The 27,027-nt window shown below is 38.9% G+C and overlaps 1 protein-coding gene and 1 long non-coding RNA gene across 4 annotated transcripts in view; both read right to left on the reverse strand.

The window, feature by feature from the left end:
• Window positions 1-8,282: 8,282 nt before the first annotated feature.
• The window catches only part of LOC129441706 (polymeric immunoglobulin receptor-like), a 34,617-nt gene continuing 15,872 nt past the window's right edge, over window positions 8,283-27,027 (reverse strand). Inside the window, exons 1-8 of one of the 3 annotated variants that reach the window (XM_055201390.2) lie at window positions 22,671-22,931; window positions 22,173-22,499; window positions 21,740-22,039; window positions 21,626-21,662; window positions 9,159-9,215; window positions 8,952-9,046; window positions 8,597-8,652; window positions 8,283-8,510 (exon numbers count right to left, since the gene is read on the reverse strand). In XM_055201390.2, coding sequence (XP_055057365.2) covers window positions 8,442-8,510; window positions 8,597-8,652; window positions 8,952-9,046; window positions 9,159-9,215; window positions 21,626-21,662; window positions 21,740-22,039; window positions 22,173-22,499; window positions 22,671-22,728 — 999 coding nt within the window. In that variant the 5' untranslated portion in view covers window positions 22,729-22,931 and the 3' untranslated portion in view covers window positions 8,283-8,441. Of the gene's footprint in view, window positions 8,511-8,596; window positions 8,653-8,951; window positions 9,047-9,158; window positions 9,216-21,625; window positions 21,663-21,739; window positions 22,040-22,172; window positions 22,500-22,670; window positions 22,932-27,027 lie in introns of those variants that run through there. The other 2 variants (XM_073872771.1, XM_055201392.2) reach the window with 2 other exon arrangements.
• On the reverse strand, window positions 25,551-26,380 carry LOC129441708 (uncharacterized). Its single transcript, XR_008643628.2, has 3 exons — window positions 26,291-26,380; window positions 25,938-25,993; window positions 25,551-25,850 (listed from the first exon to the last, which is right to left on the reverse strand). It is a non-coding gene; the product is annotated as an uncharacterized lncRNA (long non-coding RNA).

Consider the following 27,027-nt stretch of genomic DNA (forward strand, 5'->3'; position numbering starts at 1 on the left):
TCCATATCGTAGCAATGGATTACCCGGCCCTGAGTCGTCCGAAGGACCGATACCAGAACATCTTGGTCGTGACGGACTTGTTCACCAAGTACGCCTGGGCCATCCCCACCCTCGACCAGACCGCAAGCACTACGGCCACGGCACTGTGGAGGGCGGTCTTTCAGCCGTTTGGGTGCCCTGAGTTCCTGCATTCAGACCAGGGCCCAAATTTCGAGTCCCGTATAATTCGGGAACTGTGCCAGCTATATGGGTGTGTGAAGACCCACACAACCTCGTACCATCCCCAAGGGAACGGGGGATGTGAGCGGTTTAACCAGACGTTGTTGAACCTGTTGGGAACGCTGGATCAGAGGCGCCAGGACGATTGGGTGAGTTCCTTACCGAACTTATTACAAGCCTACAATAATAGCATCCACAGCACGACAGGGTATGCCCCCACGTATTTAATGTTCGGTAGACACATTCGCCTGCCCACAGATCTCCTATTGGGAACGCCGGGAGGAGAGCAAGACGGGAACGTGACCGAGTGGGTAGGACGACACCACCATCATCTCCACTTCGCATACGAACAGGTCAATAAGAAGATCCAGGGACTAGAACCATTTCGGCGGGGGAGGATGTCACAGGTGACGTTTTGTGAGGGCGGAACCAAAAGTGTGGAAGACGGGTTCCGCCCGTCGATGGTTCCGCCCGGACGCTTCACTTAGAACACCGGAATTTCCGGGGTTTCCCCGAAACCAAAATTAAGCCTGATCACGCTCAGGTGGGGCGAATTAACACAGCGGTTGCTAATAGGCTGACAAGGAGAAGAGTCAGTGTATAAAAACACCTTTGCAGACATCAAACGGGGTGCTTGTGGTATGCTTTGTATACGCTGTGTTGCTGCTTTGCAGACGGACCACGCTGGTCGGATCGCTCTCCTGGGGAAGAGAGGAAGAGACAGTCAGCTGACGAAGGAATATTGTGGAGTTTCATTTGAGAAAGAGTGGACACAGAGCCATCAAGAGTGCAGTTAATAGCAGTTGTTGACAACCAAGCGTGAGTAACAGCTGTGGTACTTATCTGTGCAATACTGGTACGAAGAGTTGTTTTGGTGTGTGCCTTTGTGTTTTTGAGGTCCCTGGCCCCACTGGAAAGGAAAGCGTGGGCGAGCCGCGGGTTGACCGGAAGCACAGACGAAGCACTTTCACCAGTAAAACAGCACCGTAGGAAGCACCGTTCACCAGTAAAACAGTGGCCCTGTGGGAGAAAGGAAGCGCAGGTGAGCCAGAGGAGTGATAACCAACACGCCGGGCCTGTGAATAACACGCATCTCACTCTCATTTGCGGTCCAGTTATCGCCCAACCATCCTCTCGAGGTCGTCGTAGCCAGGTGGCAAGGGCGATCTAAAAATCACGTGAAGTTGTATATGAGTGCTGTGGGTGAGTTTCACTGATTGATGGTGTTTACGCTTTACTTGCTGTGTGTATGCTGTGCTTGTAGCGTTCAAACTGCCTAGCCTCCGACGAGTCACGAGACGACCTCATCCGTTGTGGCCTGGGTCCTAAGGAGAGCGAGAAAATTGAGCCCTGTTCCCGGGGTGTGTCAACGAGAGCTTCGTTTGTCCATAGAGCAGACAGTGGTGAAACCCAGTGAGTATTATCAAGAGTGTACCGTGCGGACTGTGGGTAGTAACGGTGTGTGTACTGACCTCTCCAACAGAAGCTCGTGGTGAGCGGAGCCCCGACGAAGGTTCGCCCCAACTCGTGACCCCGGTCGTGGAAGAAGGAGGGGGAGTTTGGGAAGCGTTCGGCTCCGTGTCATCGGACCCACTAGTCCCTACGACGCCCGGACAGCCGGAGTGGATGGGCGAAGGAATACGGTGCACCGACACTGTAGCGAAAATCCACTGTTTGCAGCAATCACCTACCTGTACAAGTGAAGCTCTGTGTGCATGAAGATCCCCAGTGCTGCGAGTAACGTAACCTGTGAAGTAAACCTGTTCTGTGCTTATAGCAATTACATACCTGTACAAGTGAAGCTCTGTGTGAGTGAAGATCCCCAGTGCTGCGAGTAACGTAACCTGTGAAGTAAACCTGTTCTGTGCTTATAGCAATTACATACCTGTACAAGTGAAGCTCTGCGTGAGTGAAGATCCCCAGTGCTGCGAGTAACGTAACCTGTGAAGTAGACCTGTTCTGTGCTTATAGCAATTACCTACCTGTACAAGTGAAGCTCTGTGTGCATGAAGATCCCCAGTGCTGTGAGTAACGTAACCTGTGAAGTAAACCTGTTCTGTGCTTATAGCAATTACATACCTGTACAAGTGAAGCTCTGTGTGAGTGAAGATCCCCAGTGCTGTGAGTAACGTAACCTGTGAAGTAAACCTGTTCTGTGCTTATAGCAATTACATACCTGTACAAGTGAAGCTCTGTGTGAGTGAAGATCCCCAGTGCTGTGAGTAACGTAACCTGTGAAGTAAACCTGTTCTGTGCTTATAGCAATTACCTACCTGTACGAGTGAAGCTCTGTGTGAGTGAAGATACCCAGTGCTGTGAGTAACGTGACCTATGGAGTAAACCTGTTCTGTGCTTAGAGCAATTACCTACCTGTACAAGTGAAGCTCTGAGTGCATGAAGATCCCCAGTGCTGTGAGTAACGTAACCTGTGAAGTAAACCTGTTCTGTGCTTATAGCAATTACCTACCTGTACGAGTGAAGCTCTGTGTGAGTGAAGATCCCCAGTGCTGTGAGTAACGTAACCTGTGGAGTAAACCTGTTCTGTGCTTATAGCAATCACCTACCTGTACAAGTGAAGCTCTGTGCGCATGAAGATCTCCAGTACTGTGAGTAATATAACCTGTGAAGTGAAACTGTTCTGTACTTGTAGAAATTACCTACCTGTGCTGGTGAAGCTCCTTGTGGGAACGAAGATCCTCCAGTGCTGTGGGTAACGTAACCTGTGGAGAGAACTTGACCTGTGGCTATAACCATCACTTACCGTTCCAACGAAGGTCCCGTGTTGAACGAACAGCGACTAGTAACGAAGTACCTTACCCTTGTCTGACTATTATTTGATTCTGCCTCCAGGAGAAGCGGAGCGCGCCACGGATTGTTGGGCCAGAGCCCCCAAAGGAGCCCCTGTCCCCAGCCTTTCCCCCAAGTGACACGACAAGGATTAGGGTCCGGGCAGGAACAGAACTTAAGTAGTATTGGTTCCACCCGAACATACCATTTGCTGGGAATTGCCCATTGGATTAAGAATCATTAATGTCTTTATCAATTGATTCATATAGTTGTATATTTGATTATATTTTGCTTTCCTTAGCTTTATTTACTATATACCTCTGTGTAATTTGATTTTGATTCATTTGAGGTTCTATGTTGAATGTAAAGTTTCATTGTTTCCCCTCTTAATTTGTAATGGGCCCATTCTTTCCTTTATAAGCTGTTGCTTTGTTCATTTGAGCAGGTCAGTTTTAGTTTGTTTGGTTGGTTTTTGTCTAATTGTTTGATCTCATTTTCTGTTTGTTTACTTTATTTGATTGCAAGAAATGTATGTGTTTGTTAAGTTATTTTTGGATTCAAATAAAGATAACATTTTCATGCAAAGCTTATGTTCCTTGTTCTTGGCTCACATACTGTATAGACAAGAACGCATATTGAGAAACGGCCAATGTATGCAAATTAATATGTTGAATCTCCTTACAGAAACAACATTTTCAAAGTGTTTATTATTACAGTGTCATCTATATGTATAGTTATGTGATGTAAATACTGTTAAATAACTGATATATTATCTGCATGGCTAACGCTACTGTTAAGACTCTGATCTAGTCTGCCTCCGCTGCACACTGTTGTTGGTATATCTAATACAGTGAATTAAAGCTTTGAACAAAAAACCTTGCTGATAGCAAATATCACTTTTTATAGATGACATCAGAAGTAATGGTCGGAGAAATATAGTTGCTTATGTTTTTCTCATATGCATCACAATGATTTCACATCAGAAATGCATTGATAAACAGTTTTAAAATGTAAATCCCCATCTTACATTACAATATGCTTATGTGTGATAATTGTCAGTGCAAAAAGGGATAGATGAGTTTGGAAAGAGAGAGAGAGAGAGAGAGAGAGAGAGAGAGAGAGAGAGAGAGGTCACATTTACTTTGTTGGCATATTGTTGAGCAACTTTGATTTTATCTTTAACAAAGAGTTTAACTTTGTCTTTAGAATTTCATCTATGCATTTTTCACTTACCTAACCACTTCCAAAATACCCTTGCATTGTCCTGAATGTAAAAGTATAGACATGACAGCAAAATGTTACCATATCATGTATACATCCATTCATATGTTAATAACTGTGATTATTTGAACAGTTTCATAACACAGAGATGTAATATAGAATGCTACTTTCTCTAAATGAGTATGAAGTCAATATGTGATGATTTTATGTCCATTTTGTTGGTCAAAACGTTGTCTTCTTCTCAGCTTTGTAACGGAGGTCAGTCATAAGAGTTGTCCGAGCAGCCTTATCTGATGAAACTGAACACCTGTTTGTGTTAACCCACCAACATCCAGTCCTGTAGCGGTTGGGGAGGGATCTGAAATGCTTTGTTATATGCTGTACACTACAACTTATTGAAAAGGTATCGACCCAGTGACAACTTTTGTACCTTTGACTTATACCTTTCTCTGAGAGTGAGTCCGTGTCACAGCAGACATTATCAACAGACTTTAATATCATTCTGTATAATTTGATATGGGAATATGTGAAAGTAAATAAAGTTTCAACGTTTGTACAGATCTCAGTTGTATGCTGAGCTAATGTTAATGTTACAAAATCTGATCACATGACAGGAAGTATGAAATGGTATAAATGGAAGCAGCAGAGCACATGGACCTAACTTAGCCTAGCCTAGCTCATACATTTGCTGATTTATGACGTTGTGGACTGTGGACACTTTGCCGACTTGTATTTTATTCGAGGGATGTTTTTAACCAAACCGATCAGGAAGTGAATGGGTTTGGATATAAACATCCCTTAAAAATATCTTCCTCTGTGTTCATCAAAACAAAAAAATTTATACAGGTTTGTAACAACATGAGAGTGACCCTGCTGAAAAACCCAGCATCAAACCAGCATGGACCAGCATGGGAATTATGCTGGTCTATGCTGGTTTAGCTGGTGGTCACCAGCATACCAGCACCAAAACACAATGCTGTGTCTTGCTGTTATGACCAGCATGGGATGCTGGTGCTAATGCTGGTTTGGTGCTGGTTCTGCTGGTATGCTGGTTTTTTCAACAGATGGCAGGTTTTTTTTAGGTGAAAAATCCCTCCAAACCACTTTAAGTGCATGCAAGCTTTTTTGGTAAAACCTTTTTTTAAGTCTTTGGACAAGACATGGTAGATAATAGCAAAATCACCAAATATGCAACGAGAAAGATAGCAAATAATGGACACAGTGATCCATGTGACTGCCACATACGGGTTGTAATACAACACGTAGTACACTTAGGGGCAGAAAAAAAATCAATAATGGCTTCGTACGTGGATTGCTCAGTTAGCTGGATTTGATTGTTGACGATTTGGCTTGATCCTGGCTTGACAATCTGACTCAGTCATGTATTCTCCATATAGCGCAATTTGCGTAAGATGCACGGTTAATATGAAGAACTTTTCAAATTCAACACGTAATAAAAAAATAGACATTTGCACATAAAGTGCCTAGTACCTCGAAGGTACATTTTGGTACCGGGTGTACCTCATAAGTCTTGAAAAGTGAAGCCGCTGGCTCTTTGATCGCCGCAGTACAAGTCATAAACCCCACCCTCTCTATTCAAACAAATGGGACTCTGTTCTAAATAAAAAATTATTTACACTTCCAATAAGTTTCCAAAAAATGGTTTTGGTCCTTTCAAGTAGTATATATGTTAAAGTGTTTATTTTTGTGATAAGTTTCATTTTAGCTAGTAATTTGATGCTATATAAATGGGCCGTGTCGTTATGATTGGCATGGTTGAATTGGCCGCGTGAGCGTTTGTGGAAGTTTGATACCCCGGCTCCGCCTTCTGCTCCACGGACAATTCCTTCTGCGCATGCCTTGGCTCCAAACTGAAGTTTTTACGTAACATGGCAGCAACCATGGTCAGACATTTTTTGCTTCAATTCATTACAATAGAGGGAGGTGACGTTGCGTCGTCCATCTTTTTTACAGTCTATGATTGGTAACTTTTAAAAGGGTAATGCCGCAGTGGCAGCTTTTGTACTTACTTCTGAGAGTGAATAGCAGTTCTTAACAAATTAAAAGAAAGGGATTTTATAGTAAGGAAAAAACACAATTAGAACGATACAGTTAAATATGATACAAAAATTACTGATGAACAATTAATTTTTCTATCCCAATTATGAACTACAAAAAAAATGTGCAAATTAAAAGTTATGTCTACAGTTTCCAATCCTAACCCATGAACAGGTAAAAATGAAGCAACCATGCTAGAGGGCATTCTTGTATTTGTGGAGGTGTTTGAAGTAAGCAATAAGGCACGAGAGGCTGCGCTGTATCGTGAACAAGCAACGGGTGAAGGGCGTTGTTAGGCACGACGCGAAGCGCTTTTATAAAACAGTTACTACACAATATTAAAGTAAAAAAAATATTAGTGCAACTTTCATGAAGTTAAATCAATAAAAGCATTCCTTCTGCTAGAAAAAAAGTCCCTGACTGCGAACAATAACATGAAAGCTCAAATAAAAACAACAATTGTTCTCAAACTTTGTCTCATTATATGTTTATGTGTTGCTAAGGGTGTTGCTAAGGATGCAGTAATTAAATAGAACTGTTGGGTGAAGCGGTCATAGCAGTGTTTTATCGTGAATAAAGCACACCTACCCAGATAGCACAGGTACGTCTGCAAGATGTCTGGTAAAGATCTGGAGATCTGGAATACATCTGGTGTGTAAAAACGTCTTATAAAGGTCTTAGAAAGAGCTGCTTTACATACATTCTAAATCAAAAACGTCTTGCAGATGTCTTCAATATGTCTATATGACATCTTTTAGGAAATGTCTCAGAGACGTATTGCAGATGAGCAAACAATCTAAATAATACGTCTTGCAGATGTAAACGCAGACATCAAATAGACGTCTTCGAGATGTTTGTGTGCTATCAGGGTATTGACCAATCAGAATCAAGGATTGGAACTAACCGTTTTATAAATAGATATAATGTATTATAATACAGATTACAGATGTTGTTGGTTAATTAAAGGGATAGTTCAGCCAAAAACCATATCAAACCCATGATTCACCCACCCCCAAGCCGTCCGAGATGCACACGTCCACCGGCCTTCAGACAAACACACCTTCAGATACCCTAGAAATTTTTTTAGATCTTTCAGCCAATCAAATGTGAAGCTACGGGGTCCACGTCCTTCAAGTGCAAAAAACGTGCATCCATCCCTCACAAAATAAATCCAAACGGCTTCAGGGCGGGGGCACAGAGCAGCAGCACAGAAACCTCCGTAAGCTGCGTAAAGCTCTCATCTTGAATGTGGACGCGACTAAGATTTCGGCATTACCAGAAGCAAGTTATTTTCATTTATAAAGTTTTAAATGTGGATATTTTGCACGGATTACCCTCAGAAGGCCTTTGTTTATCATCGTGGAGCCGTTTGGATTCATCCTGTGAAGGATAGATGCACACTTCCTGGACCAACAGGACGTAGACCCCATAACTTCACATTTGATTAACCGAAAATTTCTTAAATAACTGAAAATGTGTTCGTCCAACCCAGTCTCACCCCATGTCGTCAATATTTGACGACACTTGACCATTCGTCAATATGTGACGCGGAGGGTATACCTTTCGCGTCATTTTTTGACGAACTGAGGACTTCAATACTATTACGTCCGTTGCATTCTCTTCTCCTATTTTCTTACCATTTTCGCATCGGTTTAGGGTTTGATTTACATAATGACATCCCTACCCAAACCTAACTCTAACCCCAACGCCAGGTGACAACTGTTTCTAACCCCAACGCCAGGTGACAACTGTTTAATTTCGCGTACACTGTTTAATTTCGCGTACACTGTTTAATTTTGCGTAATCTAACCCTAAACCGACACGAAAATGGTAAGAAAATAGGAGAAGAGAATGCAACGGACGTAATAGTATTGAAGTCCCCAGTTCGTCAAAAAATGACGCGAAAGGTATACCCTCCGCGTCACATATTGACGAATGGTCAAGTGTCGTCAAATATTGACGACATGGGGTGAGACTGTGTTAGTTCGTCCGAAAAACCATGGACACACGCATCCCGGACGGCTCCGGGGCGAGCAAATCATGGGTCCAACATCATTTTTGGCCGAACCATCCCTCTAAGCAGAGCTGCTGAACTGTTTAAAAAGTCTTGAGATTTTAGAAAATTAAGAAACAAGAAAAAGACATGCTGTGATGACTTATTGTTCCTGTGGGTTCTGGTAGTGAGGTTCTACAGTGCTGTAAAGGGTGCCATCTGCTGGAACCTGGTGGAAATATTACAACAATTCAATTACTGTATGGTGTCAATTGTAAATTAAATGCATTTCTATACGAATATCTGTGTAAAACTTACTGCTTTATGCCCAGATGGATCTTCAACAACACAGTAAGTTGTGTCTACGTTGGAATCTGATGGAGAAATGTTTTTTAATAAAACATTTATATTATTAAACATCTCATTACTTAGCAAATCTCGGTGTTTTAATGTGTCACGTTGGTAGCAAATTAGGGTTATACCTAACAAAAATTAACCATGGTTCTACTACAGTTAAAACAGAAAAAAACATGGTTAACACAAAATAATCATGGTTTTACTATTTGCATGGTTTATATTAAGAACTACACATAATTCAGATAGAGATATAGCTGGGGGTGCCATTCATTATTTAAAAAGGAAATAAAAATGCAGGAGTTTATAGCAAACTGACCAGATCTCCTTTTCCATTTCCAGATAAAAACACCAACCAGAATCATAAGCAGTAGGAGCCCGACAGAAACTGGAAGCCACAGCGGCACTGCACTCCTGTCAGAAACAATTTAAAGAAACATCAGCAAGAATTCAATTCTGAACACCAAAATATTCATAGCATTATTATATATTTTTTATATAAGCGATCTTTATTAAACAAACATACGGTTGTTGTTCATTTACTGCTGGTATGGTATTTTTTGTATTATTTTCTGTTTCAGTTCTGCAGAAACAGAAGAAACAGAGAAGAAAAATAATTTGTGGGGCTGAAAATAGTTATTTAAAAGTTATTAATTTAAAGACATGTTATTTAAAGACAGAAAAAATTGAGCAAGAATAAAAAATAATAATTTAGTTTGTCAATGTTCCCTACACTCCCACAAGAAAAGGTACAAAAGCTGTCATTGGGATGGTACAGTTTAAAAAGGATCCCAATTTGTAGCATGTAGGTACAGATATGCATTTATTTGGTACCAAAATGTACTTTTGAGGTACTAATATCCACACATACCCGTAAATACACATTATACTTAATTCTGTAACTTGGGCTCAATATTAATGACGTAGAAATGTCACCTCAGAGCGATGCTATTTCAGACCACTGCCTTGTCTCGTACACTATACTTCTAGATAGGATTGCTCTGTAAACACACGCTACCTTTTAGGCAGAACAGTAATTTCCAAAACTAAAGATAGCTTTATTAGTACTCTCCCAGACCTTTCCCAAATGAAACAAGTAGAAGATAACCGTGAAGATTTGGGCTGGGTTCCTCAAAACCTTCTTAGCTCTATGTCGTTCTTCAGTTGTACCTTAAAGGCGGAGTCCACGATGTTTGAAAAACACGTTGGAAAAGGAGACGGGCCGACTACCAAAACACACTTATAGCCAATCAAATCAAATCAAATGCCGGTTTGCGTATGTGTGGGGCGGGTCTATCAACAGAAGGTCCAGATTCTATTGGGGTAGGGGCGTGTTTGTTTAGGTGATTTCAAATATCAACATTGGCTTTCAAACATCATGGACTCCGCCTTTAAGCTAAACCTTACCGTTAATACGTGTTTCCCCAAAATGTTCTTAGTTAAGTTTACCTTCGGTAAGTCATACCTTTGGAAGGTTGGTCTGGAGCACTCTTATTGCGCTTTTCCATTGCATAGTACCACACGGTTTGGTTTGGGTCAGGTCGGGTCAGCTCAACTCACTTCGGCTTGGTTAGCTTTTCCATTGAGTATAGTAACACTTCGCAGTGGGAGGGATTATAGGTGTGTCGTTATATTTGCGCTGCCTGCAGTTGTATCATATGTGAGAGCGTTGTTGGAATGCTAAACATCCCCATTCATTTATTTATTTCTCAGTCCGCAAAATTAAAAATGACCACCACAAAGATGTTTGCACATTGTGTTTATCACTACCTCTGTATGACATTAGTTTCTCATAAGTCGACAGCGCGCTCCGCTGAGCCTCATTTAAGTTGCATATACACATATAATGCACACGTGCGTTGCGAATGTGGTAAAAACTGTTATGGTGTTCCTGGTTCAAGTGGTGCAAGAGTGCTTCAAGATGGAGCATTGATGGTTGTATGTGATAATAAGGAGCAGAGGGATAAAGTAATGAAAATGAAGGGGGGGTGTAAACAAGTGATTTCAAGTTGTAATCAAATTGGGGGAAATTCATGGGTATGTGGAGTAATTACAAGGGTACCATTGGAGGTTAATATGAAAGAAGTGATGGGAAATATTAAAGGAGGAAATGTAATTGAAGCAAAACGATTGCAAAGGAATAGGGAAGGTAGCAAGGAAGAAAGCCTTTCTATAATGTTGCGATTTGAAAGTGGAGGAATGCTACCAAGTAAAGTGATGATTGGATATGTTAGCTTTCGGGTGAGAGAATATGTTCGTGCTCCGCTGAGATGCTATAACTGCCAGAGATATGGTCATATTGCGAGTGTGTGCAAGTCCAAAAAGAGATGTGCACACTGTGGGGAAGAACATGAGTATGGAAAATGTGGAAGAGGGGTGGAAGCAAAGTGTTGTAATTGTGGAGGGGCCCATAATGTAGCATTTGGAGGGTGTGAAGTGAGAAAGAGAGCAGTAGAAATCCAGAAGGAGAGAGATGGAAATAAGTTGTCATATACGGAGGCAGTGAACAAAGTGGACTCAAGGAAAAAAAAGAGAGAAAGTGAGGAGGAGTGGAAAGATCGAATCAGTAATGAAGTAAAGGAAGGAAACAAGTCGGAAGATGCAATGATAGTAAGTAAAAAGAGTTTTGTGTTATTTATTGCAGAGGTCATAAATTGTTCTGCACAGACTGAAAGAAGAACAGAAAAGATTCAGATAATAGTGAGAGCAGCAGAGAGGTTCCTGGATATCAAAGGGCTGACATGGGAAATGGTTAGAGATGGTCTAACTTTAGAAGTACAGCCTAGTCAAGAGATATGGGTTGGTTCATAATAATGATGTTGGCAATATTGCAATGGAATGCTAGAAGCCTGGTGGCTAATGGATTGGAGTTTAAGGGTTATCTAAATTGTATGGAGGTAAAGCCAGATGTGATATGTGTACAAGAGTCTTGGCTGAAACCTAGTTTTGATTTTGTAATTAAAGGGTATGTATCTGTGAGAAGAGATCCGAAAGAGGGTAATGGGGGTGGGTGTGTTACTTTCATCAAGTCTGGAATGCAGTATAGAATGGTGGGGAAAGGAAGAGGAATGGAGTATGTGGTGGTGGAAGTGTGGAAGGATGAAAAGAGTGTTGTAATAATAAATTTTTATAATCCATGTAAACAAATGGTATTGGAAGATATGTTGCAGATAGAAGGGCAAAGTAGAGAGAGGGTGATATGGTGTGGGGATTTTAACTCTTTCCCCGCCATTGACAAGATATCTCGTCAATTAAGAGAAAACGCTTCCCCGCCAATGACGAGATTTTCCGTCTTTCCGCAATACCGCTATTATCCACCAGGTGGCGCCCTTCCGCAACTTTTTAAACCCGGAAGTATTGCCCTAGGGCAAGCTGCTGCATGTCCGTGTCTGTTTTAAAGATCGCTCTGAATGGGATCTCTATGAAAAGTCCGTCACAAAAATAGAAATATCTCTGCTTTTTGCTCAAAATGTGGTGTTTTTGCAAAAACCTACCCATATTTAAAAGCTGATTACAAAAGAACTGCTCAAGGTAGGATGAAACACTTTTTTTGTTTGAAAGCAAAGGGTCTGTTCTCTTATTGTATGTTTATATATCTGAAGAAGAACATTTTCTGGAAGGCATTCAACTTTGGTGAAAATCATGAAAAACGCTGGCGCTGACTGGCAACTTTTTTTAAAAATGCTGGCGGTGAAAGAGTTAATGCTCATAGTAGTGTGTGGGGTGGAAACGTAACTGACAGAAATGGGAAGGTGGTTGAAGATTTAATGGATGAGAAGAATTTAATTTGTTTGAATGATAGGGGAGGTACACGAGTAGACATGAGAACAGGTCAAGAAGCGGTGTTGGACTTAACTTTGGCAAAAGGTAGGTTAGGGGGAATAATTCACTGGAAGGTATTAAGGAAATGTACCATAGGTAGTGATCACTTCCCTGTATTGATTGAAATGTGTATGAATAACTATGTAGAAAGTGAGGGAAGAGAAGGGAGATGGAAGTATGAAAAAGCTAATTGGACTGAATTTGTGAAAAGGGTGGAGGAGGGCTTAGACATAAATGAAGTAAGAAGTGCAGATGATATAGAAACTATAAATCAGGAAATTATAAGAGTCATGAAAAATGCAGCAGTGAGTAACATCCCTAAGAGTAAAGGAAGTAGAAAGACAAAGATGGTACCATGGTGGAATAAGGAATGTGATGAAGCTATTAGAAGGAAAAGGAGAGCATATAAGAAGTTAAGAAGAATGCATAATTATTCAGATTTAATTGAATATAAGAGAGAACAAGCGAAAGTAAAATTGGTGGTAAGAAGGGCAAAAAGGCAATATTGGAGAGATTATTGTGATAGAATAGGGAGAAGTACACCAATAGGAGAGGTATGGAGCATGATTAGAAGGATGAATGGAATAAGGAAGGATATGGAATATCCTGTTTTAAATGAAGGGGAAGTATTAGCAATTCGAAACATTGATAAAGCAGAAATGTTTTGTAATTCATTTATAAAAGTAAGTAGTATGGAAAATCTGACAGAAGAGTTTAAGAGAGAAAGGGAGGAAATATTACGTGAGCATCCTTATCTGCTGGAAAAGAGACAGGAAAGTGATAATATAATGGATATCCCGTTTGGAATGGCAGAACTAAAACGTGCACTGAGGAGTATGAGAGAAAGTAGTCCGGGATAAGATGAAATTAGCTATTATATGATCAAGCAGTTAAGTGAGGAATCATTGAGAGTAATATTAGAGTTCTATAATAAAGTGTGGGAAATGGGGGTGCTACCGAATAGTTGGAAAGAGGCATTGGTATTGCCAATAAGGAAACCATGGAAGGACCCAAGTAAACCGGCTAGTTATAGACCAATAGCCCTTACATCTCATCTAGGGAAAGTGATGGAAAGAATGATAACTGATAGATTAGTATACTTTTTAGAAAAAGAAGGGAAATTAACACATTATCAAAGTGGATTCAGAATAGGAAGAGGAACTATGGATCCAGTTATGTGTTTAGAAGCAGAAATAAAGAAAGCACTGTCAAATAAAGAGTCAGTAGTGGCTGTGTTTCTCGATATTGAAAAAGCCTATGATATGTTATGGAGGGAGGGGCTGTTGATTAAGCTGGAAGAGATGGGGGTAGGGGGAAGAATGTTTAATTGGATCAATGACTTCCTCAGGCAAAGAGTAATAAGAGTGAGAGTGGGAGGGTCTATATCTTCTCAAGGAATAATAGGAAATGGCACTCCTCAGGGAAGTGTAATAAGCCCAGTGCTTTTTATAGTAATGATAAATGATATATTTAGTAAGGTGGATAGGAGTGTTGGTAGATCATTGTTTGCAGACGATGGAGCTTTGTGGTTCAGAGGTAGAAATAATAAGTTCATTATGGGGAAAATGCAGAAGGCTGTGGATGAGGTAATGAATTGGTCATATAAATGGGGATTTAAGTTATCTGTGGAGAAGTCACAGGTTATTATATTTTCAAACAAGAAAGTAGACAATGAGTTGAAGATAAGGATATATAACAAGGTAATGGATCGAGTAACATTAGTTAGATTCTTGGGAATGTGGCTTGATACTAGACTTACATGGAAAAATCATATTGATAAGATAGTGAGTAGGTGCAAAAGAGTCTTAAATGTAATGAAATGTATGGCAGGACAAGAGTGGGGAGCAGATAGAGGGGCGCTCCAAACAGTATATATAGCAATGATAAGATCGGTACTAGATTATGGAAGTATAGCATATGGGATGGCGGCAAAAACACAGTTAGAGAAATTGGATAGAATTCAAGCGCAGGCATTGAGAATCTGTTGTGGAGCTTATCCAACAACACCTATTGCAGCAATGCAAGTAGAAATGAATGAAATGCCGCTTAATATGAGAAGACAACAGTTAATGGCTGTGTATTGGACAAATCTGAATTGTCAAAATGAGGTACACCCAACAAGGAAAATTCTGGGGGTATGTTGGGAAAAAGGAATGAAGAAATATAAGAGTTTTGGATGGGTGGTAGGAAATGACGTTAAGGAGATGGGGATTAACGATTATAGATGTGTACCAAGAGTGATATATCCACATATCCCAATATGGATTCTCCCTCAGCCAGTAGTAGACTTAACATTACTGAAGATAAGACAAAGTGAAAAGGATTATGAGATGGAAGTAATAAGAGCAAAAGAGTATTTAAGTAGTACGTATGAGGACAATGTACAGATATACACAGATGCATCCAAGAAAGGAAGAAGAGTAGGAGTGGCAGTCAATGTGCCAAAGTTAATGGTGAGGAAAAAAGTTAGAATTAGTGACCAAATTTCAGTATATACAGGTGAGCTAATGGCTATGCTGTTAGCAGTGCAGTTAGTTAAGGAAAGGGAAATAAAAAATGCAGTAATATGTTCATATTCAGCAATAGTCAGTATTGAAAATAAAAAATCAGAATCAAGGCCAGATTTAATCATGGAAATTTTTCAAAATCTTTATGAGTTGAGGCAAAGTAAGATAGAAGTACAGTTTATATGGGTATCAGCACATGTAGGAATTAAAGGCAATGAAGAAGCAGATAAGTTAGCTAAGCAAGCAGTAGATGATGAGAGGATAGAAATTGAGATACCACATAGTATAAAAGAAATAAAATCAGTAATAAAAGAGAAAGTGATTGAAAAGTGGCAACAATATTGGGATAATGAGAGTAGAGGAAGACATTTATATGCAATACAAGAGAAAGTGGGAAAAGGTAGGAGAAGAGGAAGAAATAGAAGAGAGGAAAGTATATTTACGAGATTGAGAGTGGGGCATACAGGTTTGAATAAAACATTGCATTTAATAGCTAAGCATCCAACGGGTTTGTGTGAGAAATGTGGACAGAGTGAAACAGTAGAACATGTGATTATGAGTTGTTATGGATATGATGAAGAAAGAGAAGTGTTAAGAGAAGGAGTGTGGAACAATGAAGGGAAAGAATTAACAGTAAAGAATATATTAGATATAGATATAGGAAGTAGTACGATGGATGTGTTGTTTCAGTTTTTGAATAGTACTGGTTTAATGAAGAGAGTGTAGGATTAGATATGGATAGGATTATAGAATTAAGTAGTGGATGAAGTATAGAGAGTCAGGGAAAGTAAAGTGTTTTTTTTTTTTTTTTTTTTTTTTGATTTACTTGGGAGGGGGGTTAGAAAGGTTTAGAGAAAGAAAGGTTTCTGGTCCAAGCTCCATGCTACCTGAAGATGGCAGTAATGCACTGTTAAGTGCGGTTGCCAATAAAATGGAGAAGAAGAAGAAGAAGAAGAAACACAAAATAAGAATACTATAGTGAGATATAGTGAAGCTAAAAGCTTTTGAGTGTTTTATGTTATTTGGATGGCTGTGTATTTTGCTGATTGACGGCGATTTCTGTTGAGATACATCTCGTGTGGTGTGTAAATAGCACGAAATTGATTCTCAAAGAAGCGTAAGTGTTTACATATAATCAGTATACGAGTTCTGAGTATATGATTATTGAGTTTTGTGTGTAATTTTGGACCAGTGATATTGAAACATGGTTATTCTGTTTAATTAAGAGGGGAGAAAGTGCTTCGTAAGCCTTCTGTGTGTTTCCTGGGGAGTGTGAAGCATCAGAGTAAGTGTTGTTTACCTTAAATAATTTCACAAAAGGGGTTCATGTGTCATGTACATGCATGTTTTATTGAAATGAGTGCAATTATAGTGTTGCTTTCATGTCATGGGTTCCCAATGTAAAAGGAAAGTTCTGTATTCTGTTTCTTTTATATATGCAGAGAAAGAACGAGTCTGTCATATGCTGTGATAGTGTGTGCATGTGTCAGAGGGGTGATAAAAAGTAAGTTTGAGACATTGTATTTAATTAATTTTCTCTATAAGCTTATTTTGAAGTTATTTACTGTGATGTAACACTGATGTTTAAGTGTAAGAGAAAGAGTTATGTGGTGTAATGATACTTTTAATGTTTGAGCTGTATTAATCACACAAAAAGATGTAACATGTTATGTATGACTGTGTTTTTGTGTATTCTCATGTTACTCAATCAGCCTTATTTAGTCTTCTGTGCATTCAGGTGTTATATTCATGTGTCTGTTTGTTTTCTAAAAAAAAGGGCTGCTACCGTACAAACTTTATTTACAAGCTTTACCTTTCCATCTCTACAACTCCAAAGTTTGCATAATTAACGCTGCACTGCTTAACGTGCAGTCTGAAATAAAAGATCCCCGTTTAAATTTTATATCCTGTGTCCGGTGTCATCACTAATCCATGTCCCGGGCTACAATAACATATATTTATATATTAGCCTATATAATATATATTTTTATATGTTATTTGAGGTAGACGAGGCTCCAAAAATGCGTCCACTAAGCTTTCCTGGCATTGAAACGCGCTGCTTGCGCATCCAATTGAGTGTAAAATGTTAGTTTCTGTCGTCGTCATTGCTTGGATTAATGATGAATGATGTGTATTAATGTCTATAATGTCTTTTCAGTAAATCATGTTAGCACTAGGTCAATACATGTTGTACTATTGTTTGTCTGTGCCACTGATCTGTGGTCTGTGGGGAGACTGTGTCCGTTGACCAATCAGAGCAGAGGAGGCTACTGAAAGGTGGGGTTTAGGCAGACTGAGTCATTGAACGGCTTCACACGAATCGTTTGGGGATCTCTGAGAAATTGAGTAATTTTTAATTTCTATTTTGAGAAAATTACAGTGTTTTTTTTACCTTGCATGCATTTAAACCTGTTGTCCCGGACTTGTGATAGGATGCTTAAAATGTGCATCTTACTGGCTGTTCAAAGAAAATCATAATAACCCTCATTTCCTCTTTAGCACAGTTGCGAAACTGACTAGAAACAAAGAACAAACAGAAACCGATACTAAACTCCAACACAGCAGATACAAATTCTTGAACTTCTTCATTAACAAAATTGTAGTTATTAGGAAAAATATTGAAGCTATGCAAGCAGCCACCAGTCTACCCTATAGTACACTGAACACTAGACTACCACATGAGCATCTTGAGTCATTTAAATATACTACAATAGAAGAGCTCTTAAAATTTATAAACTCATTCAAATCATCATCATGTAAATTAGACCCTGTTCCCATGAAACTACTAAAAGAAGTATTCCGTGTAGTATGAGACCAAGTACTAAATATTTTTAACTCATCGCTAGAACTAGGACACGTTCAACAGCTTTCAAACTGGCAGTTATTAGACCCCTCATTAAAAAGCTGCACCTCGACCAGGGAGATCTTAATAACTTTAGACCAATCTCAAATCTCCATTTTCTTTCTAAAATATTACAAAATGTAGTGGCAAGCCAGCTATGCACATTCTTAGTAAATAATAGTATGTATGAAAAATTCCAATCAGGATTCAGGCCCCACCATAACACAGAGACAGCACTGCTTAGAGTTACAAATGATCTCCGATCCTGGTGAAATTTCAATTCTTATTTTACTAGACCTTAGTGCAGCATTTGACACAATAGATCACTCAATCTTACTCAATATACTAGAAAACTATATTGGCATCAGTGGTCAGGTTTAGCCTGGTTTAGATCGTATCTAACCAACCGTTATCACTTTGTCTATGTAAATGAGGAAGAGTCATATCACTCCCTGGTTAAATACGGTGTACCTCATGGATCAGTTTTAGGCCCTCTTCTGTTCTCGTTATATATGTTACCTTTAGGAGACATTATCAGGAAACACAACATAAGTTTTCACTGCTATCTACTATCAGAATACAATCCATCACATACACTGTGGTCGCAAAATTCTGGTCACTTAATTATCCATAGAGTATCAGACTCAGACTAACAGACCCAGTTCTGGCTGCCATGAAGGTCATCCCACCACTTCAACATGATGCCCAGCCTATGTCAGATAAACGACCACAGACTGTTCCTGTTTGATCTACTTATTCGTATATATATAGTGTTTTAAATACCATAAGATTTTATATAATCTTACCTATTATAATAATATATCCTCTATAGAAGGGTTTTTTTTCAACCCCTGAGGAGTCAGCTAAACTTAGCACCCTCTTCTATGGGTTACATTAACACTCTGGGGTCGACGGTGGCGCGGGCGCCGCAAACTCTTTATTTTTCAATCACTCCGCAAAGAGAGTTAGATAACTCTGCTGATTTTGGTCATACAGATATGATTTATACATCATTTAAAACGTTAAAGTGTCTAGTTTTTTTCTGTCCACGCCCAATAAAAACAGAATGTTGTGCTTTTCGCAAAATTAAGAAAATAAACATGATGCGTGTTTTGTTCTCTCTCCCTCAGTGAAGTCCTTTCAGAAACACGGCAGAAAAATTAACTGTAACTTAACGAATACTTGTCATATAAACAAAAGATACATATCTACATAATGCTTGGAATGTCTGCTTTTGGAAGATGTAAGTGAAATCGAAAACAAATATTGTAATTCGTTGTTAACTGTGTTAGAAGAGGGAGATGTACCGTCTTTCTCGTGTTCCTGCATTATCTATAATGAGCCATGCCCCGCTCTATTGAAGAGAAGAGCAGAGATCATCCATATTCATTAGTCAACCCCAGTCAATGGAGACTCCGTCTCTGTAGCCATTCAGTCAGTGGCAGTGCTGTGTTGAGTTTTAATCCAAGTGTTGGTGACATGACATCTACTTGTTTACTCAGACTGTAACTTAAGTTATCTCCAGAAGCGAGTGTGTGTGCTTCATCAAACAGACGCGATTGACGTCCAAACGCACACACAAATACCTCATATTTGACGCGCTTTGTGGTATCATTATAAGATATGCGATTGTAAACATCACATCTACTTGTTTACTCGCGCCTAAAGTTATCTCCAAACAGACGCGAGTGCGTGTGCTTAGTCAGTGACGCGATGTCCAAACACACACACAAACACGATGCCTGATATTTGACGCGCTTTGTGGTATTCTTATAAAAGGTGCCATTGCAAACATCACATCTACTGGTTTACTCGCGCATAAAGTTATCTCCAAAAAGACGCGAGTGTGTGCTTCGCCAGTGTGACGGGATCGAGGTCCAAAAGCACACAAAAACACAAGATGCCTCATATTTGACGCGCTTTGTGGTAAAATTATAAAGTATGCTCCAGGTTATCTCCAGGCGCTTATGCTTTCTTTGTGCTTCCGTCAGACGCGGTTGACGGCCAAACGCACACACAATGCCTCTTATTTGACGCACTTTTGTATTAAAACGGATCTAAACACATCTAAAACCCTGTTTGTTCGCGTATATCTCTGCACGGTAAGTTTATTTAACGCAGGATCACGCATGGGAAGGCATTTCTTTTGTGTTGCTTTCACAAACAAACACGTAACAAGGCGTCGTCTTCTGCCTAAAGGCTCATTATGCAGCTCATTATGCAAGTGTTTTGTTCTTCAGCTGTCAATCACAGATTATTCAAGAGCTTCCAGCCTCCTTGCATATTGCCTTCCTAACCAAAAAGTGACTTTGAAATTGTAAATCAATATTATTGTCTTATCTAAATGAGTAAGCAGAATGATTTTCACATCATTTTAAAGAAAAAACTCTAGACTACTAGATCCTGTTTTGAAAAGTCTTGGGAAAAAATGTTTAGTATGGTTTTTTTTACTTATATCAGTCACTTAAAAATGTAGCTTTTTCAAAAACCACACATAAACATTTTTCTCTCAAAAATACAAACATGTACATACATGTTGATCATATAATATAGTAGTCCAGTTTGTGCTGAACACAGTGTTATAAGACTTTTGCCATTATTATGTTTTAAGGCAACTGAAAAAAGCACAAATGTCAGTGCATGTCAAAACTTCTCCAGGGCCCTAAAAACCCCTTAGACCCCAGAGGGTTAATACTATGCTCTCTAGTATGGTTTAATCTTAGCCACTGTATTTTGCTGCTTATTTTTATCGATTTTTCTGTGTTTTCTCCTGCTTTTATTAATGTAAATCTGCGTTGAAACAATTGTTTTTTTTTTGTATGTATGTATATATAAAAAAATTGAATGCAGTAAAAACTTTCTGAAAGGGTACCATCTCAGTAAGAGCTTTGTACCTTTTTTTTCTGAGAGAGTGGCATCAAACCCATGATCTTGACCTGTTACAGGCAGCCACCAGTGGCTTTAGCTACTGAACAGTTTGATTACCAGAAGCATTACTTTAAAGGACAAGTTCTGTATTTTACACTTAAAGCCCTGTTTTCAGATTGTTTATGATGAAATAGAACGGTTTTGACTGGAGTTTCGACATATGCGGCTGCCCGAGAATTTTCGGGTGTTTGTTGTTTCGCCTCCCACCTCTGCAGTGTGTGCGTGGTGCACTGGAACAGTCCTTCCTGGAATGCATTGAACTTTCGTTTGCAGGGACGTGGGGCTCGCCGAGTGGTCGGGGGTGTTCACTGATGTGCTCACACAAAAATCGCTGCAAAAGATGCTTTCCAACAGGTGTTTTAGCATTCGTTGTAAACTTGTGGACCTATTTTTCCAAACGCCTCACACCCGTATATTCTTCCGTTAAGCACTTGAATAATAGACACTCCAGCCAAGTTGGTGGCGAAAATCCACCTTTGCCAATTGCAAGAATACAAACAAGGTTCCTGGCGCGGAGTAATACCGTACCTCACAGCACATCTAATACAAGTCAATGGAGTTGGACAAAACTACGATAAATGCGTCTTTTGCAGCGATTTTTGTGCGAGCATATCAGTGAACACCCCTTACCACTCGGTGAGTTTCACGTCTCTGTAAATGAAAGTTTAATGCATTTTAGGAAGGATTGTTCCTGTGCACCTATAAAGCCATTATGGAGGTGGGAGGTGATACAAGAAACACCCGAAAAATCTCGGGCCAGCATCATATGTCCAAATTTCAGTCAAAACCGTTATATTACATCATAAACAATCTGAAAATAGGGCTTTACTGTAAGTGTAAAATACCGAACTTGTCCTTTAATCTTAATGTAACCAGAAAAGACTGAATACTAACTTGTTGCTTTCAGTGCTGATGTCTGGGGTTGCAGCTGCTGTAATAGAAAAGAGCAAAACAAGTTAACTAGTTCTTATGCAGAAAGTCTTTATTTTATTGATTATTGAGTTTTACCTTTGACTGTGAGTTGTACAGGAACCAGTAGATCTTGAACAGGAGACTGTTGAACATTTACAGAACAGTAATACCAGCCAGAATCACTCTTCATCAGTCCAGACATTACCACAGTCAAAGATCCTCTCATATCATCACTGATCTCAACTGATGCATTCTGGGATGTGTAACATCTCTTGTCTTTATATCTGCACCACTGTTTGTTTTTATTCTTATATTTAGTGTTGTAGAGGCACTGTAGACTGATATTAACACCTTCATCTACAGTTACACTGCTGGACATCACAGAGAGATCAGGAGCTGTCATCACAGGAGTGTTGTTTGAGATCATCATTTACATGAGGAATGAAAGAGAAAGAGGAAGTACAATTACTATTTCCAAAGAGTAAGTTTTACGTTGTTAAATTGTAAACAGAAACTAATTTTATAATACCAGGTTGAACATGGAGATGAGGCTCATCTGTAGTGATGGTTTTTGGCTGTTCACCAGTCTCCACAGCACAATAATAAGTCCCATTGTGTCCACCCTTCAGGTTTCTCATAGTCACAGTAAAAAGACTCTGAGCAGGATCATCAATTACTGTCACATCTCCAGCTGTAGTGTTTGTGTAAATGCGAATGTTATCGTATTCCGAGTACCAGAATTTCTTCTGTTGTGTGTATTTCCTGTCATAATAACATGGGATAGTGACTGATCCTCCTCTCTTAACTGAAAGCTGTCTTGTACCAAAACTGTATCCATCACTAAAGCTTTCAGGACCTGAACAAACAACACATCAACTATTATTAGCTTAACACCGACACAATAAGTTATAATACATGTAACTGTAGCAATATTATATCATCACATGAAATAAAATTACACACTTGAATGTTTATCTATAGATCTGATCAGTAAACATCAGAAACAATGAACATTGAACAATCTTACCTAAAATGTGGCAACACCAGATGATGTAGAAATAAGTTGTTTTTCTGTATGCGACCATCTTTCAACTCTCTCGTCCTTTTTCTAAGTTGTGTACTGTGAGTGCAATAACTTCTACACTTCCTTTCTGATAACCTTTTAAGACACAGCAGACAAAAATGCTCAGATACACTGTGCCTGGCTAACATCTAGGAAGAAAAGACAAAAAAGGGAAATAAAATCTAAGTATTCACATTCATCAGCTTTTCTAGGCGTGGGAAACAGAACTTTAAACCACTGTGACATCAAGTTTGATGACTTTACAATAACAACATCTGGCTTTTCATGAATATTTTTTTATATTTCTATTACTGTATCATATTGGATTATTGAGTTTTATTCATATTGTGCGTTATATTCTTTTCATTTCACTGTGTAATTCCTCTGTATGTCTGCAATGTGTTTGTCTTTCTTCTGCACTGAAAGCTCCTATAATCAAGACAAATCCCCTTTGAGTTTGTATACTTGGCAATAAAGCCCTTTCAGATTCTGTGTATATTTTCTTTCGTAATAACATGGGGAATAAGAACATTCAATACATGAATAAAACATACTACTAGAAGTAATCAACAAAGGATAATGTATATTTTAATATAAAACTCCATACATCAACATCCTGACTAAAATGAACCAAAGGCAGATTAGGGTTTAGAAAAGAGCTGCTTTTTAACATAACAATGTTGTATCTTGCATTAACTGCACCAATGTAATTTACGTAATTTAATCAGACACACTATAAAAAAAAGGAATTTAGCACATAGGTAGATAACAGACAGCAGATTAAATGTTTCCCATGTATCTCCATGCCTTTGCGTAAAGCTGCAATTCACCTGGCATCCCTCATCATCTCATTCTACCTTAATCTTCGTCTGTGCAAATCTGAATGGGGAATAAAGGTTCAGTCTCTTGGAAGGTTAAAGCATAACTAAACCCCTGGTCAGAGCCTGACTCCACCCACTGGCAGTATTTGAAAAATGCAAGAAAAGTGAGCAGATCCCAACGGAGAAAGAGGGGACGAACTAAGCTCGTACCAAGTGTGTGGTGAGATCGTAACAAGGGCGTGGTGAGCTTGAACCTGCTTACGTCACGAGTTATTTTTTGGACCCAACATCCAATAGGAAAATTCAACTGCAGTAGCCACCGTTCAACCTGAAGAGGGCAGCACTCAGACGTTTTTACCCCATATATTGTAGTATTGAAGATACAGATCATTAACTAAAAAAAGTTGGTTTAGGGTTTAGATACTCTTTAAAGGGACACTTCACCCATTTGCATTAAGCTTTGTATAGTTAGAAACCCAGTCATGTTTTTGAATGGTCGTGCATCATTCCCTCTGTTTTCCCTGAGACAGGAGAAATATGGATTTCAGTGTTGCACTTCTATCTTTCAATGATGTAAAAATCATCATTTTGCATCATTGAAAGAAGGAAGTTCTATATCTTTGTTGAGGGGGTGAGACTACAAACACTCTTTTTCTCAGTCAAATAGGCACCAAATTCGAAATTTATGTTACATTTCAACTACAAATATGATACACTTTTAATAAAGATTAATGTTTCCACGGGTGAAATGCTCCTTTAATTTTGAAAATGTTTGAAAATGGTAGAATGTAACATTCCTCTAACATTCAGACAACCCAGAAACATTCTTAAAACACAAGAAAACTGGACACTTTTTATGTTGGCAGAACGTTTTTGGGAACGTTGGGAACTTTCAGGGAACGTTCTTAGAACTTTTTTTCTGTTAGTTGGGCAGACACACGACCCACCACTTCTCCCACGTGTACATCCTATAGCCAGCTGCGAACGTTCCGGCAGGGCAGTCCGGTTCCCCCAAACCCCAAGCTTCTTGTCGAGAAGAGGGTGTAATTTGTGTTGAGAGACCAGTTGATCAAATCCATGATATTTAGATTTTTTTAGTTTCGAGAGCAGTGCGGAGAGAGTCTCGAAGTATGAGACAATAGACGAGAGGAGCAAAGCAGGGAAGGTAAGCGACCGCCTTCGTTAAGAGCCAAAAAAGAAGATTACTTAAATGTCAATATAACTAAAGCCTTGTCCTGGATCAATTTAAACCCTTTCCTGGAAACTGCCCATATTAATTCACTAGTGACCAGAGGCCCACACAATGAGTGACCTTCTTTAAAGAAAAGTGCACGAAGCTGTCACTAGGGTGGAACACTTTTAAAAGAACACATTTGCACATAAAGTGCTTATTAGTACCTCTAAGGTACAAATCATAAACCCCGCCCTCTCCATTCAAACGAATGGGACTCTGTTCTAAATAAAACAATTATTTACACTTCCAATAATAAGATGGTTTTGGTCCTGTCAAGTAGTGTATATGTTCAAGTGTTTAATTTGGTAGTTTAATTTTAGCTAGTAATATGATACTATAGAAACGGGACCATATTGTTATGATTGGCGTGGTTGAATTGGTTGCGTGAGCGTTTGTGGAAGTTTGATACCGCGGCTCTGCCTCTGGCTCCATGGACGACTCTTTCTGCGCATGCCTTGGCTCCAAACTGAAATTTTTACGTAACATGGCGGCGACCATGGTCTGACATTTTTGGCTTCACTTCATTACAATGGAGGGAGACGACGTCGCGTCATCCATCTTTTTTACAGTATATGATTGGTACCTTTTAAAAAGGTAATGCCGCAGTGACAGCTTTTGTACCTATTTCTGAGCGTGAATAGCAGTTCTGAACAAATTAAAAGAAAGGGATTTTTTAGTAAGGAAAAACCCAATCACAGAGATACAGTTAAACAAAATATGATACAAAAAGTACTTCTGAACAATACATTTTTCTATCCCAGTTATGAACTACAAAAAGAAATGTGCAAATTAAAAGTTACGTCTACAGTACAGTTTCCAATCCTAACCCGTAAACAGGTAAAAATGAAGCAATTATGAAATGATAACTGCATGAGGGCATTCTTGTATTTGTGGTGGTGTTTGGAATAGATATAATGCATTACATTACAGATTACAGATGTTGTTGGATAAGCTGAGCTGTTTAAAAAGTCTTGAGATTTAAGAAAATTAAGAAACAAGACAAATAGGTGCTATAATGACTTATTGTTTCTGAGGGTTCTGGTAGTGAGGTTCTACAGTGCTGTAAAGGGTGCCATCTACTGGAACCTGCTGGAAAAAAATACAACAATTCAATTACTATATGGTGTCAATTGTAAATGAAATACATTTTTATACGAATATTTGTGTATAACTTACTGCTTTATGTCCAGATAGATCTTCAACAACACAGTAAGTTGTTTCTATGTTGGAATCTGATGCAGAAATGTTGTTTAATAAAACATTTATATTATTAAACAGCTCATAACTTAGCAAATCTCACTGTTTTAATGTGTCACGTTGGTAGCAAATTAGGGTTATCCCTTACAAAATTTAACCATGGTTTTACTACAGTTTAAACAGAAAAATCATGTTAACACAAAATAATCATGGTTTTACTATTTGCATGGTTTATATTAAGAACGACACATAATTCAGATAGAGATATAGCTGGGGGTGCCATTCATTATTTAAAAAGGAAATAAAAATGCAGGAGTTTATGGCAAACTGACCGGATCTCCTTTTCCATTTCCAGATAAAAACACCAACCAGAATCATAAGCAGTAGAAGCCCGGCAGAAACTGGAAGCCACAGCGGCACTCATGTCAGAAACAATATAAAGAAACATCAGCAAGAATTCAATTCTGAACACCAAAATATTAATACCATTATTATATATATTTTATATAAGCAATCTTATTTAAACAAACTGATTTAATTCTGCAGAAACAGAAAAAACAGAGAAGAAAAATAATTTCTGAAAAAATAGTTATTTAAAAAGAGTTATTTATTGAAGACATGTAATTTAACTAAAGAAGAATAGAGCAAGAATAAAAAAACTTATTTATAAAAATAGTTTATTCCCTCCACACTGTAAAAAATAATATGCCACATCTACTCATTAAAATTGTGGCAACAGATTACAAGCAATATCATTAATTACATTCAACAAATCAAAATTGATTTAGATTTACTCTATAGCTCCTTAATAGCAAGGTTATAATCGTTAACGAAAACGAACGAAAAAACGAAAACTAGGTGGGGAAAAACATTGTCGTTAACTGAAATAAAAACAAAAACGAGGCATTACAAAAAAACGATAACTAACTAAAACTGCAACCCTATATCACGACATTGCGTGACTATTTCACGCATGGACCAGCGTGACAATGTCACGCTTTGCCGCGTTTGAGCGTGTGCATGTCACGCTTTCTGTTTGTGTCGCTGTCACGTATTGGTTACTCAACTT

Source organism: Misgurnus anguillicaudatus, chromosome 2, assembly GCF_027580225.2.
Source record: "Misgurnus anguillicaudatus chromosome 2, ASM2758022v2, whole genome shotgun sequence".
In the NCBI taxonomy this organism is placed as follows: Eukaryota; Metazoa; Chordata; class Actinopteri; order Cypriniformes; family Cobitidae; genus Misgurnus; species Misgurnus anguillicaudatus.